The sequence below is a fragment of the Bubalus bubalis genome, chromosome 24 (genome assembly GCF_019923935.1).
Source record: "Bubalus bubalis isolate 160015118507 breed Murrah chromosome 24, NDDB_SH_1, whole genome shotgun sequence".
NCBI lineage: Eukaryota > Metazoa > Chordata > Mammalia > Artiodactyla > Bovidae > Bubalus > Bubalus bubalis.
In genome coordinates, this window is record NC_059180.1 from 5,147,983 (window position 1) to 5,164,169 (window position 16,187).

Sequence of the window (16,187 nt, forward strand, 5' to 3'; positions counted from 1 at the left end):
AACTTCTAACTGAGGGTCTCATGAGACCATCATTTCAAAACTGAGATGAGTGTAAGTCGTATTTAGAGATGCCTGCAGCCATGCTATCGTGAAAGGAGAATAGCTGGGATTTCTGTTGGGGACAGGCCACAGTAGAGCAGGACTGTGGTGGCTTGTGGCCTCTGCTCAGATCTTACGGGAAAATGAAAACCAAATGGTAATTGTTTTCTCGTCCCATTTCATGGTTAAAAGTCCATGCTTTAACCTCTCTTGGTCTGTATCTTCTCCTCCATAACATTAAATCCTCCCTGAACCCTACCTCACAGCCTTAGTGTGGGGGCATATGGAACCACAGATGCAGAAGCGTTGTGTGGTGGCTGGGGGTACACAACTCTGAGGAGTTATCAGTTTATTTGTTATTCTCAGTGGTATGTGTGTGCTTAGTCACTCAATTGCATTGGACTCTTTGCAACCCAGTGGACTGTTGCCCACCAGGCTCCTCTGTTCATGGGATTTTCCCAGCAAGAATACTGGAGTGGGTGGCCACTTCCTACTCCAGGGGTTCTTCCTGACCCAGGGATCAAATCCTCGCCTCTTGCATCTCGTGCATTGGCAGGTAGATTCTTTACCACTAGCACCACCTGGGGAGCCATTATTCTTGGTTATTAAGACCTAATAGCACCAAGACAATGAAAGTGGCATGAAAGAAGCAGCCCCAGCCTGTACAACAGTCTTGGCAAACCATCCTCTTTTTCCTCCAGCACCCAGGGAAGCCCTGGCTCTCACCGGTGGCTCCTTCCTGCTCCTCCCTCAGCTGAGCCACAATGCCCGGTGCACACAAAGGTGAATGTGGGGCTAATGTGGACCAGATGCCCTTCCTGGCACCTCCCGATAAGGGGAGGATCGAAGCCACAAACAAGCCCTATGACATCAAGAGGTCCTGCTGGGTCAAGGATGAGAAGGAGGGCTTCATCGCTGGGGAGAACCAGTCTGAACAGGGTGACCAAGTCACCATGAAGACGATCACCAACAAGCTGGGTGGGAAATGATCCTCAGGATGAAACTGAGCTTGAGTCCTGAACCCAAGAGGCACGGTGGCAAGAAGAGCTGATGCCTCTGAGTCCCCTGTGCTGGGTTCAAGTGCAGACTCAATGACACTCAACCTGTGGGGGCCTAAGCAAAACACTTTCCCTCTCTGACCTTTGGTTTTCTCACAGTAGAGATTCCAATGTGATATGACATGAGAGTATTTTGTATGCTCTGTAAAACAGTGAATGTGTGCAAGAGATCGTAACGAGAGTTGCATGTGTGTGTGTGTGCGCGCGCTCAGTGGTTTCAGTCGTGTCCTACTGACTCTTTGCGACCCCATGGACTGTAGCCCGCCAGGCTCCTCTGCCCATGGGATTCGCCAAGCAAGAATACTGAGTGGGTTGCCATGTCTTCCTCCAGGGGATCTTCCTGGCCCAGAGATCAAACTTGCATCTCCTACAGCTCCTGCATTTGCAGGCAGACTTTTTACCACTTAAGCCACCTGGGAAGCCCATCATGAGAGTTACTTATCTTTAAAGCCCCAGACAGCTCTCATGTGGAATCAATTTTCTAAGAGTGAGGAGGAGCATCCCATCAAGAGTGAGAAGGAGCATCACATCCATCAGGAAATTGTGCTATGTGCCCATGATGGTGTGAGGGCTGTGAGACAGGACCTGGAATACCCTGGGCAACCCAGGTGAGCTCTCCAGTGTCATGAGCTACAGATGGTGGCACCAAGCCCGTTGCTGTGTGGTGGTGCTGAGCTGGGGCTGCCTTGTCCTGGCTTGTAAGGATCCAACTCTAAACATTCAGGGGCTTTGCAGGTGGTCGTTAAACCTTTGGCATCCTGGTGTCAGCCATGGTGGAAATGACAAAAGGTGCAAATCATGGATGTTTCCCCCCCGTATGGCTGGTTTACTAGCACAGCTCTCTGTGTTGGTTCACACTCTGTCTAGCTACAAGGACTGACTTCAGAGAGTGGCTAGAAAATTTGGTTTAAGAGACCCCTCACCTGGGGCAAACTCCTGGGGAGGCACTGGATATTTCACTTAATCCTTTTAATAACCTTATGGTAGTAGGATGTATGAACCCTGTTTTGCAGAAGATTAAAGAGATTTTAGGTAACTTGCCTACAGCCACAAAGATAGTGAATGATGAATTCAGATTCAAAGCTTGCTGCATCTGGACTCACAGAGAACAAACTTAGGGTTGCCAGGTATAGGAGTTGGGGGAAGAGACAGGGAGTTTGGGATCGACATGTCCACACTGCTGTGTTTAAAACAGATGACAAACAAGGTAGGTCCCCCTATACAGCACAGGGGACTCTGGTCAGTGTTACGTGGCAGCCTGGATGGGAGGGGAGTTTAGGGAAGAGTGATACATGTATATGTGTGGCTGAGTTCCTTTGCTGTCCACTTGAAACTATCACAGTATTGTTAATTGGCTATACTCCAATATAAAATTAAAAGTTAAAAAAAAAAAAAAACTGATAAATCTAGGGAAAAAAAAACCCCAAAGCTTACTGTATCTGGCTCCAACGTCCGTGCCCCTTCTACAGCATCACCTCACCTTCCACGTGGACTGTCGGGGGTGGGGGGTGCGTGGGATCAGCGCTTGGTTAATTTCAGGGATAAGGGGACAGAGACCTTCCATGATCAGAACTTGCGATATCTAAGCTTTATTCTGTGCCTCGCCCCTCTTTGAGAAGAGTGGCCACAGGAAAACGAGGCTACAGCTGGGGTCCAGTGGGTTTGAATACAAAAGTCAAGATTAACGTGCAGGAGAAGCATCCTTCTCAGAAGGGCAGGGCACTGTAGTGTTGCCAGGAATGATGGATGATGAGAGCGAAGCGCCAGAGGCCCCAGTTTGGGTACAGTTTAAGGACAACACAACTTCTGGGAGCATCTGCGGTAGACACGCATACAGCAGGGTTTGGGACAGAAAAGATCGACTCATCTGGCTCTTAATGATAAAGCCACAGAACTCCATTTCTCTGCTGGGGCTGAAAGACAAGTGTTTGCCTGTGGGCGAGGCCCAGAGATCAGGAAACTACCAGAAATGGACCCTGAATGAAATCTAGCTGGATTTACTGTGGGTGTGGTGACCATTACTGGGTGTATTTTCCAGAACCGTCAAGATTTCAAATGATCTGCGTGTTGAACTCATAAATTATTAAAGTCCCAGAAATCCCAGTAGGTGTTTGAGCCTCACATCTCAGGCTTCAGGCAGTGGAAAGATATTTGTTTTCCCGATCACATGTCTCAAGCTTTGGTCCCAGACGCTGCCACACAAGAGCTGGTGCTAGTTTACATTTACAGGGGAAAAGCTGGGGTGCAGAGTGGGGATGGGAATTTGTTGTATTGTTTTTACCCTAAACTATATATGGCTCATCGTTGTTGGGTTTTTGTTTTTTTTTTTTTTTTTTTTGGTCTTGTTTGCTAGCTTGCTTTCAATCTTATCCTTCAAGGTGGTTTAGTGGGAGCAGGGGAATGTCTTTTTTAAATGGGAACGTTCACTGCTATTTAAAAACCACCACTGATTCTCAAGGCAGAGGGCAAGAGTCACATCTCTGCACAGGGTCCCTGGGATCAATGAGCAAGTTCAGCTACCAGAATGGACTTGGCTGAAAGAGAAGCACTGGTCAGAGATGGTCTGAATATAGGGAGGGAACATCAAAGTCTTTTTACTTGATGCCGCTTCAGCCCATATAATCCTCCCAGCAACCAGCCAAGGAAGCCACTGGCGTCCCTACTTCAGAGGGGAGGCACCTAGAGCTCAGAGGGCCGTGGATGTTCCTCCCCATCCCAAGTTGATGGGACATGGCTGCACCGGGAGTTGGACCCACTGATCCAGTTTTTTTCTTGACGCCAGAGAGCGGGTGGTACTCTGCCCGACGCTGCCATGGTGTTGAGACATGTGCTGTGTTTTGACCCTCAGACGCTCATTGTGAAGAAAGATGACATCCAGCAGATGAACCCTCCCAAATTCTACCAAGCCAGCGACATGGCGGACAGGACCTTCCTGAACGAGGCCAGCGTCCTGGACAATCTACGTCAATGCTACGTCAACACGAGGATCTATGTAAGTGTCAGGGCTGGGGGGGAAGGAGGGGGTGGCTGCAGTTCTTCGGCCCCTCTCCTCCCCAACAACCCATGCATGTTATGTCTGGGACAAGGGCAGAGGGACCATGCTTTTGACAGATCAGAACTTCCACCTCGAGGCTTTGGCACTTCAGTGATGGTACAATCTCTGTGGGCAGCTGACACACCCTTTGCTGAGGCTGTCATCCAGAAGTGCTCCTCCTGACCCCATCCCAGCAAACCCTCCAATCAAATCATCATTTCCCCCAGTGATGTCATATGGCTTCATTAAATGTCTTTCCCTGTCCGCCCATCCATCTTCCATCCATCCATTCACCTCTCCTTTCCTACCATTCTTCCATCTTTCATTTCTCCCTTCCTTCTATCCATCCATCCAACCATTCATTCATTCAACAAGTACTTTGCTAGGATCAGCACAGTGAGTTACCATCGGTCCCTTAACCATCTTAGAAATCCTAAGACTTCCCAAAGGTGCTAGAGGCTAAACTCAAAATTGGGATATAAGGAAGTTTACGTGTCTGCCTCTCTAGATGTCTTTATTAGAAAGGAAAGAGGCAATCTGGTAGGACTGGGTGGGCTTCAAGGTCAGGGGACTTCCCTTCTCTGGGTTTTGGTAACAGTCAAGAGAGCTGCCGCTTGCTTCTTCCCCTTGCCCTACTTCAATACTGCCTCAGTTCCAGATTCAGACCTTCGGCAGCACCAGAGCTACAGGCGGTGCTGGAGGATCTCTGGAAAGCTCTTGGGGTCATTTGCTGGGGCCACAGGCTGATGGGGCATCACTGGATTTCACTCTGGGAAGAGCCACGCCTGCAGCCTGGCTGAGCCTTGAGCTTGGCAGGGGGAAATGTCCGTGTGGGCTCAAGGCCAAGCTCAGGGCCTGGGCTTGCTCAGAGCCCGCCCGCAGCTGCGCCCTTGCTCCCAAGGGTGGCCACACCATGACTCTGGGCTAAGGGACTGCAGGCTCTGCGGACAGTGGCCTGAGGGACCAGGGCAGGAGCCTCCTCTTAAATCCAACACCTCGGTTGGACCACTGACTGAAAACCTGGGGTAGGCAGGGCAGCTGCCCTCTCGTGTCCCTCCTGCGAGGTTGGTGGGGGCCTCTCCTCTTCATTCTGGCCCGAACAGGGACACAACTCGCTTCTGGCCTGCTCTCTCTGCCCCACCCCAACCCCCAGGACAGGGCTGGAGGGAAGAGCGACTCAGTGGCTGGATCCCGGATGAGACACTGTGTGTCATCCTCTTACGTCTTTGCGTGGGTTCTCTGTTTCTTCTCTTTGCTCCTCTTTCTTTGGGTCGCTTTCTATTTAATAAGGTTCCTTTTTAAAATGCAATATAATGCAGCTCTGCTAAGGAGAAGCTGGGGGTGTGTATCCCCACTTGGACTAAAATGGAAATTTTTCGAGTTGACATGAAAAGAGGCAGAGAGTGGAGACACAAGAGGTCAGTGTGAATGTCTGCCAGGAGAAGCTTGGGACCCATGGATTTGGCCATTTTCTGCCCTCACCTATTCTGCCATCAAATAATTTCTTTCACTACTTCACTGGTTTTTCTGATAAAAAAAAAAATGGAATGATTTCCTGAAAAAAATTGCCATAGGGTAAAAGAGTATCTTCTTAAGAGTAGACCAATCCCTGTTGCCCACCAGTTGGCAGATTGTGTCCATAAAGAACTCCATGAACTGTCATGGAAAACCTCCCCCATGAAGTAAATCCAAAAATCAAGATATAAAAGAGTATCATGTATCATTTCTATGTGAAATCTAAAATATGACAGAAATGAACATGTCCATGAAACAGAAGCTGACTCAAACGTGGAGAACAGACTTGTAGTTGCCAAAGGGGATGGGTGCAGGGTGGGACAGGGAAGGAGCAGGACTTGGTGATTAGCACATGCAAGCTATTATCTATAGGACGGGTAAACAACACGTTCCTACCGGACAGTATAGATAACTATATTCAATATTCTGTGATACCCATAATGGAAAAGATGATGGAAAAGAAGATATACGTATAACTGAATCACTTTGCTGTACAGCAGGAATGAACACAACGCTGTAAATCAACCATACTTCAAAAAAACTTTTCCGCTAAAAAAATAAAAAATAATCCATATCATAGAAAACGATTGTTTGCTTTAAGAACAAGGTGAGGGGACAAGAACATATCTCTGGGTTTGTTCGTATACTACGAGAAAGGGATATTAGAAACCAACACGATGCTTCCTTCTGGGAGGAGGGGCCGGGTGCTGAGCAGCTGGGGGACTTTTTGCTGCGTATTTGTCCATAGAAACGATTATGTTATCAAGTCAGATCCTGGGGTTGGCCAAAAAGATTTTTCTGGTTTTTCCGTACGATGTTACCAAAAAACCCTAATGAAATTTTGGCCAACCCAATAATTAAACCAAAAGAAAATGAAACAGATACTTATTAAAGAGAAGCCTGGTTTTGCCTACTGGATAAAGACTCAGACAGATTCTGCCCTCAGAGAGAGCATCACGGAATCTTTCCAGGCTGGCAGGATGCTCCAGCCAGGATGCTCTGCGACGGGCCGGGGTCCAGAGGGAAGGGGGTGTCGGGAGAAAGGCCAGATAATCCTCTTCTTTTCCTCTCACCAGACCTACTCGGGCTTGTTCTGCATGACTCTCAGCCCCATCCACGGGGCCCACGTGGCCAACATGTATGAAGGCAAGAAGCATGCACGGAGATGTCACCCCACCTCTTCTCTATCTCGGACAGCACCCACCACGACAGGCTCATGGGTGCGTGTGGGGGTGGGGATAGTAGGGGGCCGCCGGGGCAGTCATGGCAGGGCTAGAAAAATCCCTTTGCCGCTGGGGCTCCAAATGCATAAGACCCCCGTGCTACCCAGTCCCAACCTTGATCCCTCATCACCCACTGAAGATTTTTTTTTTAATATTACTCAGTGAGTGCACTTGCTAAGTACCAACCCTACCTCACATCCCATCTCATTTAAGCATCACAAAAACATGGGAAACAAGCTAAATAATGTCCAGAACTCAAGTCAACACTTAACCATTCCCTATGCCATCTTCACCGTACAGTACAAAGTGATTTTTATTAATGTTACTATTTATCTTTATGTTGCATACGACTAGACAGTTTTCTGAGATGGGGCTGGTAAACTCTTGGGCCCTTTGGCAAGGATGTGGGCTTCAGCGGCAGGTGTGTAGCCTCAGACCTGACGGGATCCTAGCTCTTCTTCGTCTGTGGGCCACTGCAGCCGTGCTGCAAGCTGGGCAGGATGCAGGGAGATGCAGGCGTCACGGCTAGGGTGTTGCCAAATGTTGAGTTTCTAAGTGTTTTCTAATTACATCTTCCTGTTGACAGGTCCCTCCCTACAGAGCATGAAAATCAGTCTATGCTAATCACATAAGTGTCCCTTCTGCCTCTCAGTCTATAGACATGTAATTAGGTCTGTGTCTTACACATGTAATTAAGCCTTCTTAGAATTAATTGGGGGGACTTTGTATGGAAATCTGCAGGCTGCGAACGAGTGGGCTTAGCAGGGTAAGGCTGCTGCTGCTACTGCTAAGTCGCTTCAGTTGTGTCCAACTCTGTGCGATCCCATACACGGCAGCCCACCAGGGTCCCCCTTCCCTGGGATTCTCCAGGAAAGAACACTGGAGTGGGTTGCCATTTCCTTCTCCAATGCATGAAAGTGAAAAGTGAAAGTGAAGTCACTCAGTCGTGCCTGACTCTTAGCGACCCCATGGACTGCAGCCCACCAGGCTCCTCTGCCCATGAGATTCTCCAGGCAAGAGTACTGGAGTGGGGTGCCATTGCCTTCTCCAAGGGTAAGGCTGCATCTGCTAAACTGAGTCGGGGTGAGGGGTTTCGGGGCCCAAGTTCCCTCCTGCCCCACCCTGCCGGCCCCGATGGCTGGGACCTTTCATCGCTTTGCCTCTCTGCAGCCACTCCCCTCTCTGCCCTTCACTTGTCTGCTCCCGCTCTCCACCTGCAGTGGAGAATCTGGTGCTGGCAAGACCGAGAACATGAAGAAAGTCATCCAGTACTTTGGCGACATTGGAGGAACTGGCAAACAGTCCTAGGATGGGAAGGTAGGGCCGTCTGGGGACACTTGGGGCCTAGGGTCCACACAGCAGAGCCCTGTGACCCTCACAGCTGCTCTCTGGGTTAGGGCCACTTTACAGATAAGGAGATGGTGGCTGAGAGATAAGCGACTTGGGCAGAGTCCCATAGAGAGAAGGTGGCTGCAGACCCAGATCTGACCCACTGGATGGACTCTGATGCTCCAGGCCACGTCTGCCTCTAGAAGTGCTGTGCCAGAGCCCCTTGTGCTTGGCAGGGGAGAGAGAGGACCGCCAGCTCCTGGTTAAGCTGCTTCTGCAGGCCCTGGCAACCCCAGGGCTCAGGGAGCACTAGCTGGGCCAGTGGCAACTGTAAAAAGCCAACAGAAAGGAAAGAAGACTTTGGAGGAGCACCAGGGGTGCCCAGGGAAGGGTTTCAAGGTTCACATAGGAGTCTCTCCACCAAGAGCAAAGGAAAGAAACAGCAGCTAAGAATCAAGGCCTGTCATCTGGCAGGGGGGCTCCGGCAGGGGCTGCAGGGGCACAGGTCCTCAGGCGGTGGCCCACTTCCCAGGTCCCTCCAGTCCCGCTCTGCCTGCATCCCCAAGGCCGTGCCCTTCCTGGGTTCCCAGCACATACCCACTGTCATTTGAAAGCTCTGGCTTCCCAGGCAGCAGCCGACGGGCCACCCCACCTAGTGTTTCTCTCTGGGTCAGGGGTCCCCGGAGGATCAAATCATCAGGCAACCCTGTGCTGGAGGCTCCAGAAACAACAGCTCCTCCTGCTTCATCAGTGTGACTGCGGCAGGGTGGCCCCAGGGTGATGGGACAGGCTTTACCACCCCGCCCCAAGCGAGGAAATCAGGGCTGACTGACACTCACCAATGGGATGACCCAAGTCCCAGCATCTCCTTCCCAGAGATTGTTATCAGTCAGGAACTTCCCTGGCGGTCCAGTGGTTAAGACTCCACACTGCCAATGCAGGGGACATAGGATCAATCCCTGGTCAGGGAGCTAAGACGCCCCACAAGTCGTGTGGCACGGTCAAAAAATATTAATAAATAAAATGGTTCATAATAAATAATGCTTTAAAAAACAAACAAAAAGACTCCAATTCAGTATTTAAATCCAGGGGCTTGAGTGCAGAGAAGTGGGCACATGGTGATGGAAGGACTAAGAAGTCAAAACAGGAACCCAGAGATCGCAGCGGCTGGAGGCTGATTCCCCCACACCACCCAGGGGCCCCGGGGCTGGTGGGATGCGGGAGAGGCGCTGTCCCCAGGGCCCTGGTGGCCCTGAAGCCTGTCTGGTGGGAGCTGGGTCATGGATGGAGCTCAGTAGATCTGCTGCGCCTTTCCCTGCTGACCCCGTATCTCCTGCTGGGGCCTCTCACTGCCTGGGGAAGAGAACTGGGTGGGGAGAAGGTGAGGACAAAAGGTGATGGAGACACCGAGACTCCTGTTCCAGGAGAGTTTGTCCTTGACTGATCCGGCGTCTCTCCATAAGGAGGCATGGTACAGTGCCCTCTATGTGTCAGTCACTTCAGTTGCTCAGTCGTGTCTGACTCTTTGTGACCCCATGGACTGCAGCACGCCAGGCCTCCCTGTCCATTGCCAACCCCCGGAGCTTACTCAAACTCGTGCCCATTGAGTCGGTGATGCCAACCAACCATCTCATCCTCTGTCGTCCCCTCTCTCCTCCTGCCTTCAATCTTTCCCAGCATCAGGGTCTTTTCTAATGAGTCAGTTCTTCGCATCAGGTGGCCAAAGTATTGGAGTTTCAGCTTCAGCATCAGTCCTTCCAATGAATATTCAGGACTGACAACTCCCACCACGCCTGCCTAAGGCGGAATTCCAGAGGGTTCTAGCCTCTCCTGCAGGGCACCCCTCTGCTCCATTAGATGCCCCAAAACTGCAGGCTACCCCCAGACCCTAGGTTTAGCGCCAAGACCTGTCCACTTCCTTCTCTGCCTGTCCAAGTGGGAAATCCACAACTCCACGTACAGCCACCTCTGGCCCAGTCACCTTTCTGCAGTGCCCTTAGAATTCGGGGTGGGGGGGGCGGGGGGAGGGAGGGTCAATGAGTGACCGCAGCCAGTGAGTGACCGGGTGACAAGCTTGGTCTGGAGTGCCACACGTGCTCCCTCATGATCCTCCCCGCCCAGGGCAAGTTCATCCGGATCCACTTTGGAACTCTGGGCAAGCTGGCAGGAGCTGACATCGAGAGCTGTGAGTCAGGCTTTTTTCAGAGGGTTCTTGGGGGCAGGACCAGCTGCCGTCATGGGGTGCAGCACACAGTGAACGCACGGGCCCCTTGTTCCAAAAGTACTGAGAATTTCCAAATAGCAGCAGAGGGACTCAAGTGTGGGGCCCTGCTGAGCACAGCCTGGATCACACACGGGAGGTCAGCCCTACTCCTGGGCCCCCCTCCCTCAGGAGCCAGGCCCCTGCCCTGGCCATGGGTCTGGGGGAGAGGGAAGAGGATCCATGCCTGGACATGGCACTGGGCTTTATGGGGAGGGGAGCCCTGCACTCCAGGGAGAATGGGCTGAACTCTTGGGCACATTGGCTTCTTCTTTTCCAGATCTCTTGGAGAAATCTCATGTCATCTCACAGCAAGCAGACAAGGAGCTACCACATTTTCTACCACATTCTAACAGGAAGCCTGAGCTTGTCAGTAAAGATCTTCACGTCTCTCTCATTGTCTCTTAACTGCTTTTCCATTATTTTCAATAACAAAAGAATTTCCTGTGTGTGGAGGAGTTCTGTGGTTCTACACAAATCTGTTTAGTTGAGAATTATGTGAAGAGGTTACAGAGAAGTTTCTCAAAGTTCTACTCACACCCACCTTCACAATAGCCTATGAGGCTTCACACCATTGCTGGCCCATTTCACAGATGGGGCTTTGAGATGCCATGGTTGAGATACAGACCTAGGGTATAGGACTTTAGATCCACCTGCCTTCTCCCCTGACTCCTTGCCTGGGTTTCCCAAGTGACTCAGTGGTAAAGAATCTGCCTGCCAATTCAGGAGACACAGAAAACGCAGGTTCAATCCCTGGGTTGGGAAAATCCCCTGGAAAAGCAAATGCCTAGCCCACTCCAGTATTTTTGCCTGGAAAATCCCATGGACAGAGGAGCCTGACAGGCTACAGTCCATGGGGTTGCAAAGAGTCAAACACGATTGAGCAACCGAGCATGCATGCATGCCTTCCATATTTTGGTCAGACAGCAGCAGAGAGGTCAGCCCAGGACCACTGCATGTGGACATAGTCCTGTGAGCAGTTCAGCAAGCAGACTGCATTCATGCCCTCAGTTGGATGCCCTTGTGCAGGCAACAACCTACTCAACTGTCCATGGCAGACCTGCTCAGAATCTAAGGTCCAGAGAGAGATGAAGACTCGGTCTTCCACATACACACCTCTTTTCCCAGCCAGAGACAAGGGCATTGAATACCACCCCCTACCCGCACACATGGGTTTTATTTGTGTTGGAAATGGTGTACTTTTTAATTAATATATGCCATTTTGAAATTGGAAGGTGTCACATAAAAACCAAACTTCTGGTTTCTCTGGAATAGCAGGACATCTGGTAGGCATGGCCTGCCCTGGCATGTGGCACGAGTCAGGGAAGTTGAGTGGTAGTGGGCCCTTCGGATGGAGCTCAAGCTCTCCTGTTTACCACACTCCCCACCCTCCCTACTGCCTGCCTGACCCTGGAGCAGAGTGGCAGGCACCATTCATCTTCCTTCTTGGGCTGTAGTTTTTCTCAACAGTAGAGAGAAAAGGAAAGGACAATATGTCTCGCACCCATGTCTCTTCCAAAAGCGAAAAAGACAGAACAAGAGGGGCACATATTTGAAGAAAAATAGAAGTGAGTGTATTTCTTTGTAAAAGTGATAACATCCCAGGCATACTATATGCAAGTGATTACGACTGCCTGCTGCAGTCTTTGGGTTACCTTCTGCCTTTGAGCATGACCTGCTCTTTACAGGAGAGAGAATGGAGAAAGATGTGCATTCATTTATTCCAGAAACATCTACTAGTTATCTACCAGGTGCCAGGTCCTGGGCCAAGTGACAAAGGGCACGGCCACATTCCTGAGACCCTCCTGTCACTCCAAAGTTCCTCACGTGCCTCATTCAAGCCCCTCGATGAGTCCAGGTGACCTCAAGGGGCGTGGAGCACGTTGTATTCAGCTCTGTAACCGCCACAATGACACCATCATACCTGGCACAGGGGAGGCATTTAGAGATACAGGTTAAAAATGAAAAAGAAGGGACTTCTCTGGCATTCCAGTGGTTAAGACTTTGCCTCCCAATGCAGGGGGTGTGAGTTTGATCCCTGGTCAGGGAGCTAAGATCCTGTATGCCTCAGGGCCAAAAAGCCAAAACATAAAACAGAAGCAATATCGTGACAAATTCAAAGGACTGAAAACTGGTCCACATCAAAAAAATTAAAACTAAAAAGAAGGAAACCACGCATCACCAGCCCACTAACCTGCTTTCTTGCAGAAAGCCTGCTGCTGGTCCCCAACCTGAAGGAGTACCACTGGGTGAGCCGGGGCATCACCGTGGTGGTAACATGGACGATGGGGAGGAACTGCAGACGTGAGTGGGTGGGCATAGCCAGCGAAAGACGGGGGAACTCTGGGGCCCTGCAGGCACTGCCATCTGAAGTGGGTGGGGCAGGGTCAGAGGGGACACGCAGAGTTGCCAGGCAGCAGCCTGGGTTCTCCCGTGGAGATTGCTGGGGTTGCAGCCGGTGTTTTCCCCAAGCCTGTCGAAGAGAGCAGCGCTTCTCTGCAGAGCCGAACTGTTACTTGACAGGGACTTGTGGGGCGGTCTACTCCACATTCCTCCTCCTCCCCAGCCCAGCGAGACGTCACCTTCTAGTCCCACCAGTTCCCACAGCACCTCTCTCTCCTCCTCTGTGACGCTGAGCACCTGGGGCTTCCATTAGAATACTGTGTAACTCTCTTTTTTGACAAAAGAATCAAATCCTGATGCATCTTTGCCTTCCCTTTCTCTCAGGACCTAGCAAGGAGCCTGTACAGTAATAATGGTGGGGATTATAACACTATTTCCCCTTTGTTCCTATCACTCTGGTTTATCTTTATGACCACCTACAGGCCCCATTTTGCAGTTGACTACACTGAGGCCAGAAGGTTAAACAAATACAAGGACTGCCTTGCAGAGCGTCTGGCCTGGGCTCCTTGGAGGAAAGACTCACCCTGGTCAGGGTCTGTCTGGTCCATTGGTGCCACCTCATGGTGGCCTCCACTCTGAGGAACAGGAAGCCAGGAGCTCCTTGGTGTTCCTCCCCCGGGGGCCTTGCAGGAAGCCTTTGATGTGCTGGGTTTCAGTGCCGAGAAGGTCGGCGTGTATAAGCTGACAGGGGGGCATCACGCACTTCGGCAACGTGAAGTTCAGGCAGAAGGCCAGAGAGGAGCAGGCCGAGGTGGGCACCAGAGAGGGTAGGCACAGGGCGGGAGCTGTGCAGGGACAGGGTGGCCAGCAGCGGGGGCAGGGGAGGCTCAGGACTCTCCAGGCTTCCTGTGCATGTCAGAGACCCTCGGTAAAACTAAGGATGCTCCTTTAATACCAGATGTCAAGAGCCACAAAAGGCGTGACAGTCAGAGACATAATTTTGGTTTCTGTATCACTTTGCCGCTTGACATTGAGCGAGAGAGTATGGAAACTGTTATCAAACTTCTGTTTTCTTTCTTTCCCCAATATTCCTAAATTTTTAAAATCAAAATATAGGTGATGTACAATATTATATGTTACAAGTGTACACTATAGTGATTCACAATTTTTACACATTATACTCCATTTATAGTTATCATAAAATATTGGCTATATTTTTTCTGTGCTGTACAATAGATCCTTGTAGCTTATTTTCTACCTAATAGTTTGTTCCTCTAACTCCTCTACTCCATCTTGCCCCTACCACCTTCCCTCTCCACACTGGTGGCCACTAGTTTGTTCTCTGTATCTGCGAGTCTGCTTCTTTTAGGTTATACTCACTAGTTTGTTATATTAGATTTCACATACAAGTGGTCTTTAGCTGTCTGACTTTTTGCACTGACTATAATGGCCTTCCAGTCCTGCCACACTGCTGCAGATGGCAAAATTTTCGTTCTTTTTCATGGTTGCATAGTATTCCGTTGTATATCTCTGGCACAGCTTCAGACCCCAGTTTTCTCAATGGCAACATGGGCGGTCTCCCCCTCTCTCCCCATAACCCCTTCTCTAAACACAATAGACAGGGGCTGGGGTTCTCCAGGGCAGGGCACCGTCTTTCACTCCCCTGCTTTTTCTTTCCCTGCTCAGTGGCTGACAAAGTTGCCCACCTCATGGGTGTCAACTTCAGGGAGCTCCAGAAGGGCATCACCAGGCCGCAGGTCAAAGTAAGCAACAAGTTTGTGCAGGAGGGCCAGAACATGGAGCAGTGCCAGAACCCCATCGGGGCCCTGGGCAAGACGGTGTACGACAAGATGTTCAAGTGGCTGGTGGTCAGGATCAACAAGACCTTGGACGCCAAGATGCAGAGGGAGTTCTGCACTGGGACGCTAGATGCTGCCGGCTTTGAGATCTTTGAGGGGTATCTGGCCTCACTTTGCCGTAGCCACCCTCCTTTGATAAGAACCTTTTCACCAGGGTTCTCTCGCTTCTCACCTTCGACCTGGGGCCAGCCAATCTCAGTCTGCTCCTGGCCTCCAGCTTCTGGCCTCCAGAAAGTTCCATCTTCATGTATTGGCGCCAAGTCACAACAGGTAGAATGAGCGGTGCATTGGCTGGAGCCGGCCTGTCCCAGCTCACCAGAGGTGATTGGGGGAATTTTCAGGAATTCTGAGAGGTGGTCAACACCCTGTTGATGACATGTCCATGGTGCATGTACATGGCCAACACTACAAACCAGGAGCTTTTTTTTGAGAGAGAGAGCTGATTTATCAGCACAGTACTGGTGGTCCCTGTTTCTTGCCCAGACAAATGAGACTCAGGTCTCATCACAAGACGAGTACTGTGGATCAGGAAGATTTTGCCTTCATGATTATGAGTTAGGAGGCCCGGTTCTGGACTCGGGTTGGCCACCAACCAGCTGTGTGGCCTTTGGACAGTGGCTACCCCTCTCTGAGCCTCAGCTGTCTCAACTCTAAAATGAGCTGGCCGGAGGTGATGACTTTTAAGGTGCACTTCAGCTCTGCTCTCCTATTATTCCAGGACTTCTGTTAGCCACAGCTGGGGTTTTAAAAAATAATTTAGCCCCATTTCTATCAGGCTTCCCTAGTGGTTCAGCTGCTAAAGAATTCACCGGTGATGCTGGAGACTCCAGTTCCATTTCTGGGTCAGGAAGAGCACCTGGGAAGGGATAAGCTACCCACTCCAGTATTCTTGGGCTTCCTGGTGGCTCAGCTGATAAAGAATCCGCCTGCAATGGGGGAGATGTGGGTTTGATCCCTGGGTTGGGAAGATCCCCTGGAGAAGGGAAAGGCTACCCACTCCAGTATTCTGGCCTGGAGAATTCCATGGTCTGTATAGTCCATGGGGTTGCAAAGAGTAGGACGCAACCCAGTGACTTTCACTTTCAATTTCTCTCAGGATCTAGAAGGCTAATTTGGCTGCTGTCTACAGCAAAATCATTTAATTCCATAGGTGGAAAGGGCCTTAGACAGAGTCTCAAACTGTGCTGCCTGGAGTCCTGGGCAGCTGCCGATGGCCAGCCAAGTGGGGCTGGAAAGGGAGGAAAGCGTCTGCGCCAACAGAGGGGTGTGTGCAGTAGACAAACAGGGCTGGACTCCCAGCTCCGCCACTCCCATGCCATGAACCTCCAGGTCCCCATCTTTAATGGGGTCACCGATCATTCTTGCAGATGCAGCTTAACCAGTGTCTGACACACGTACATGCTTGATGCAGGTGACTCTGTGATCAAAACGGCCCCTCTCCTCTGACTTGTTTTTCATAACAGCCTTCCATGTGGGCTTTCATTCAGAGAAAGCAGTCTCTGGTTTAAAAAAAAAAATGAATAAAAA

At 50.6% G+C, this 16,187-nt stretch overlaps 1 protein-coding gene across 1 annotated transcript in view; it reads left to right on the top strand.

Annotated features, from left to right (window-relative positions):
• The first annotated feature begins 2,265 nt into the window (after nt 1-2,265).
• The window catches only part of LOC102398503 (myosin-16-like), a 38,048-nt gene continuing 24,126 nt past the window's right edge, over nt 2,266-16,187 (top strand). The window contains exons 1-10 of the mRNA XM_045164335.1: nt 2,266-2,304; nt 3,946-4,089; nt 6,723-6,792; nt 9,395-9,579; nt 10,320-10,387; nt 10,591-10,616; nt 12,667-12,731; nt 13,492-13,573; nt 14,488-14,758; nt 14,815-14,920. Of these exons, the coding sequence (XP_045020270.1) occupies nt 2,266-2,304; nt 3,946-4,089; nt 6,723-6,792; nt 9,395-9,579; nt 10,320-10,387; nt 10,591-10,616; nt 12,667-12,731; nt 13,492-13,573; nt 14,488-14,758; nt 14,815-14,920 (1,056 nt within the window). The remainder of the gene's footprint in view (nt 2,305-3,945; nt 4,090-6,722; nt 6,793-9,394; nt 9,580-10,319; nt 10,388-10,590; nt 10,617-12,666; nt 12,732-13,491; nt 13,574-14,487; nt 14,759-14,814; nt 14,921-16,187) is intronic.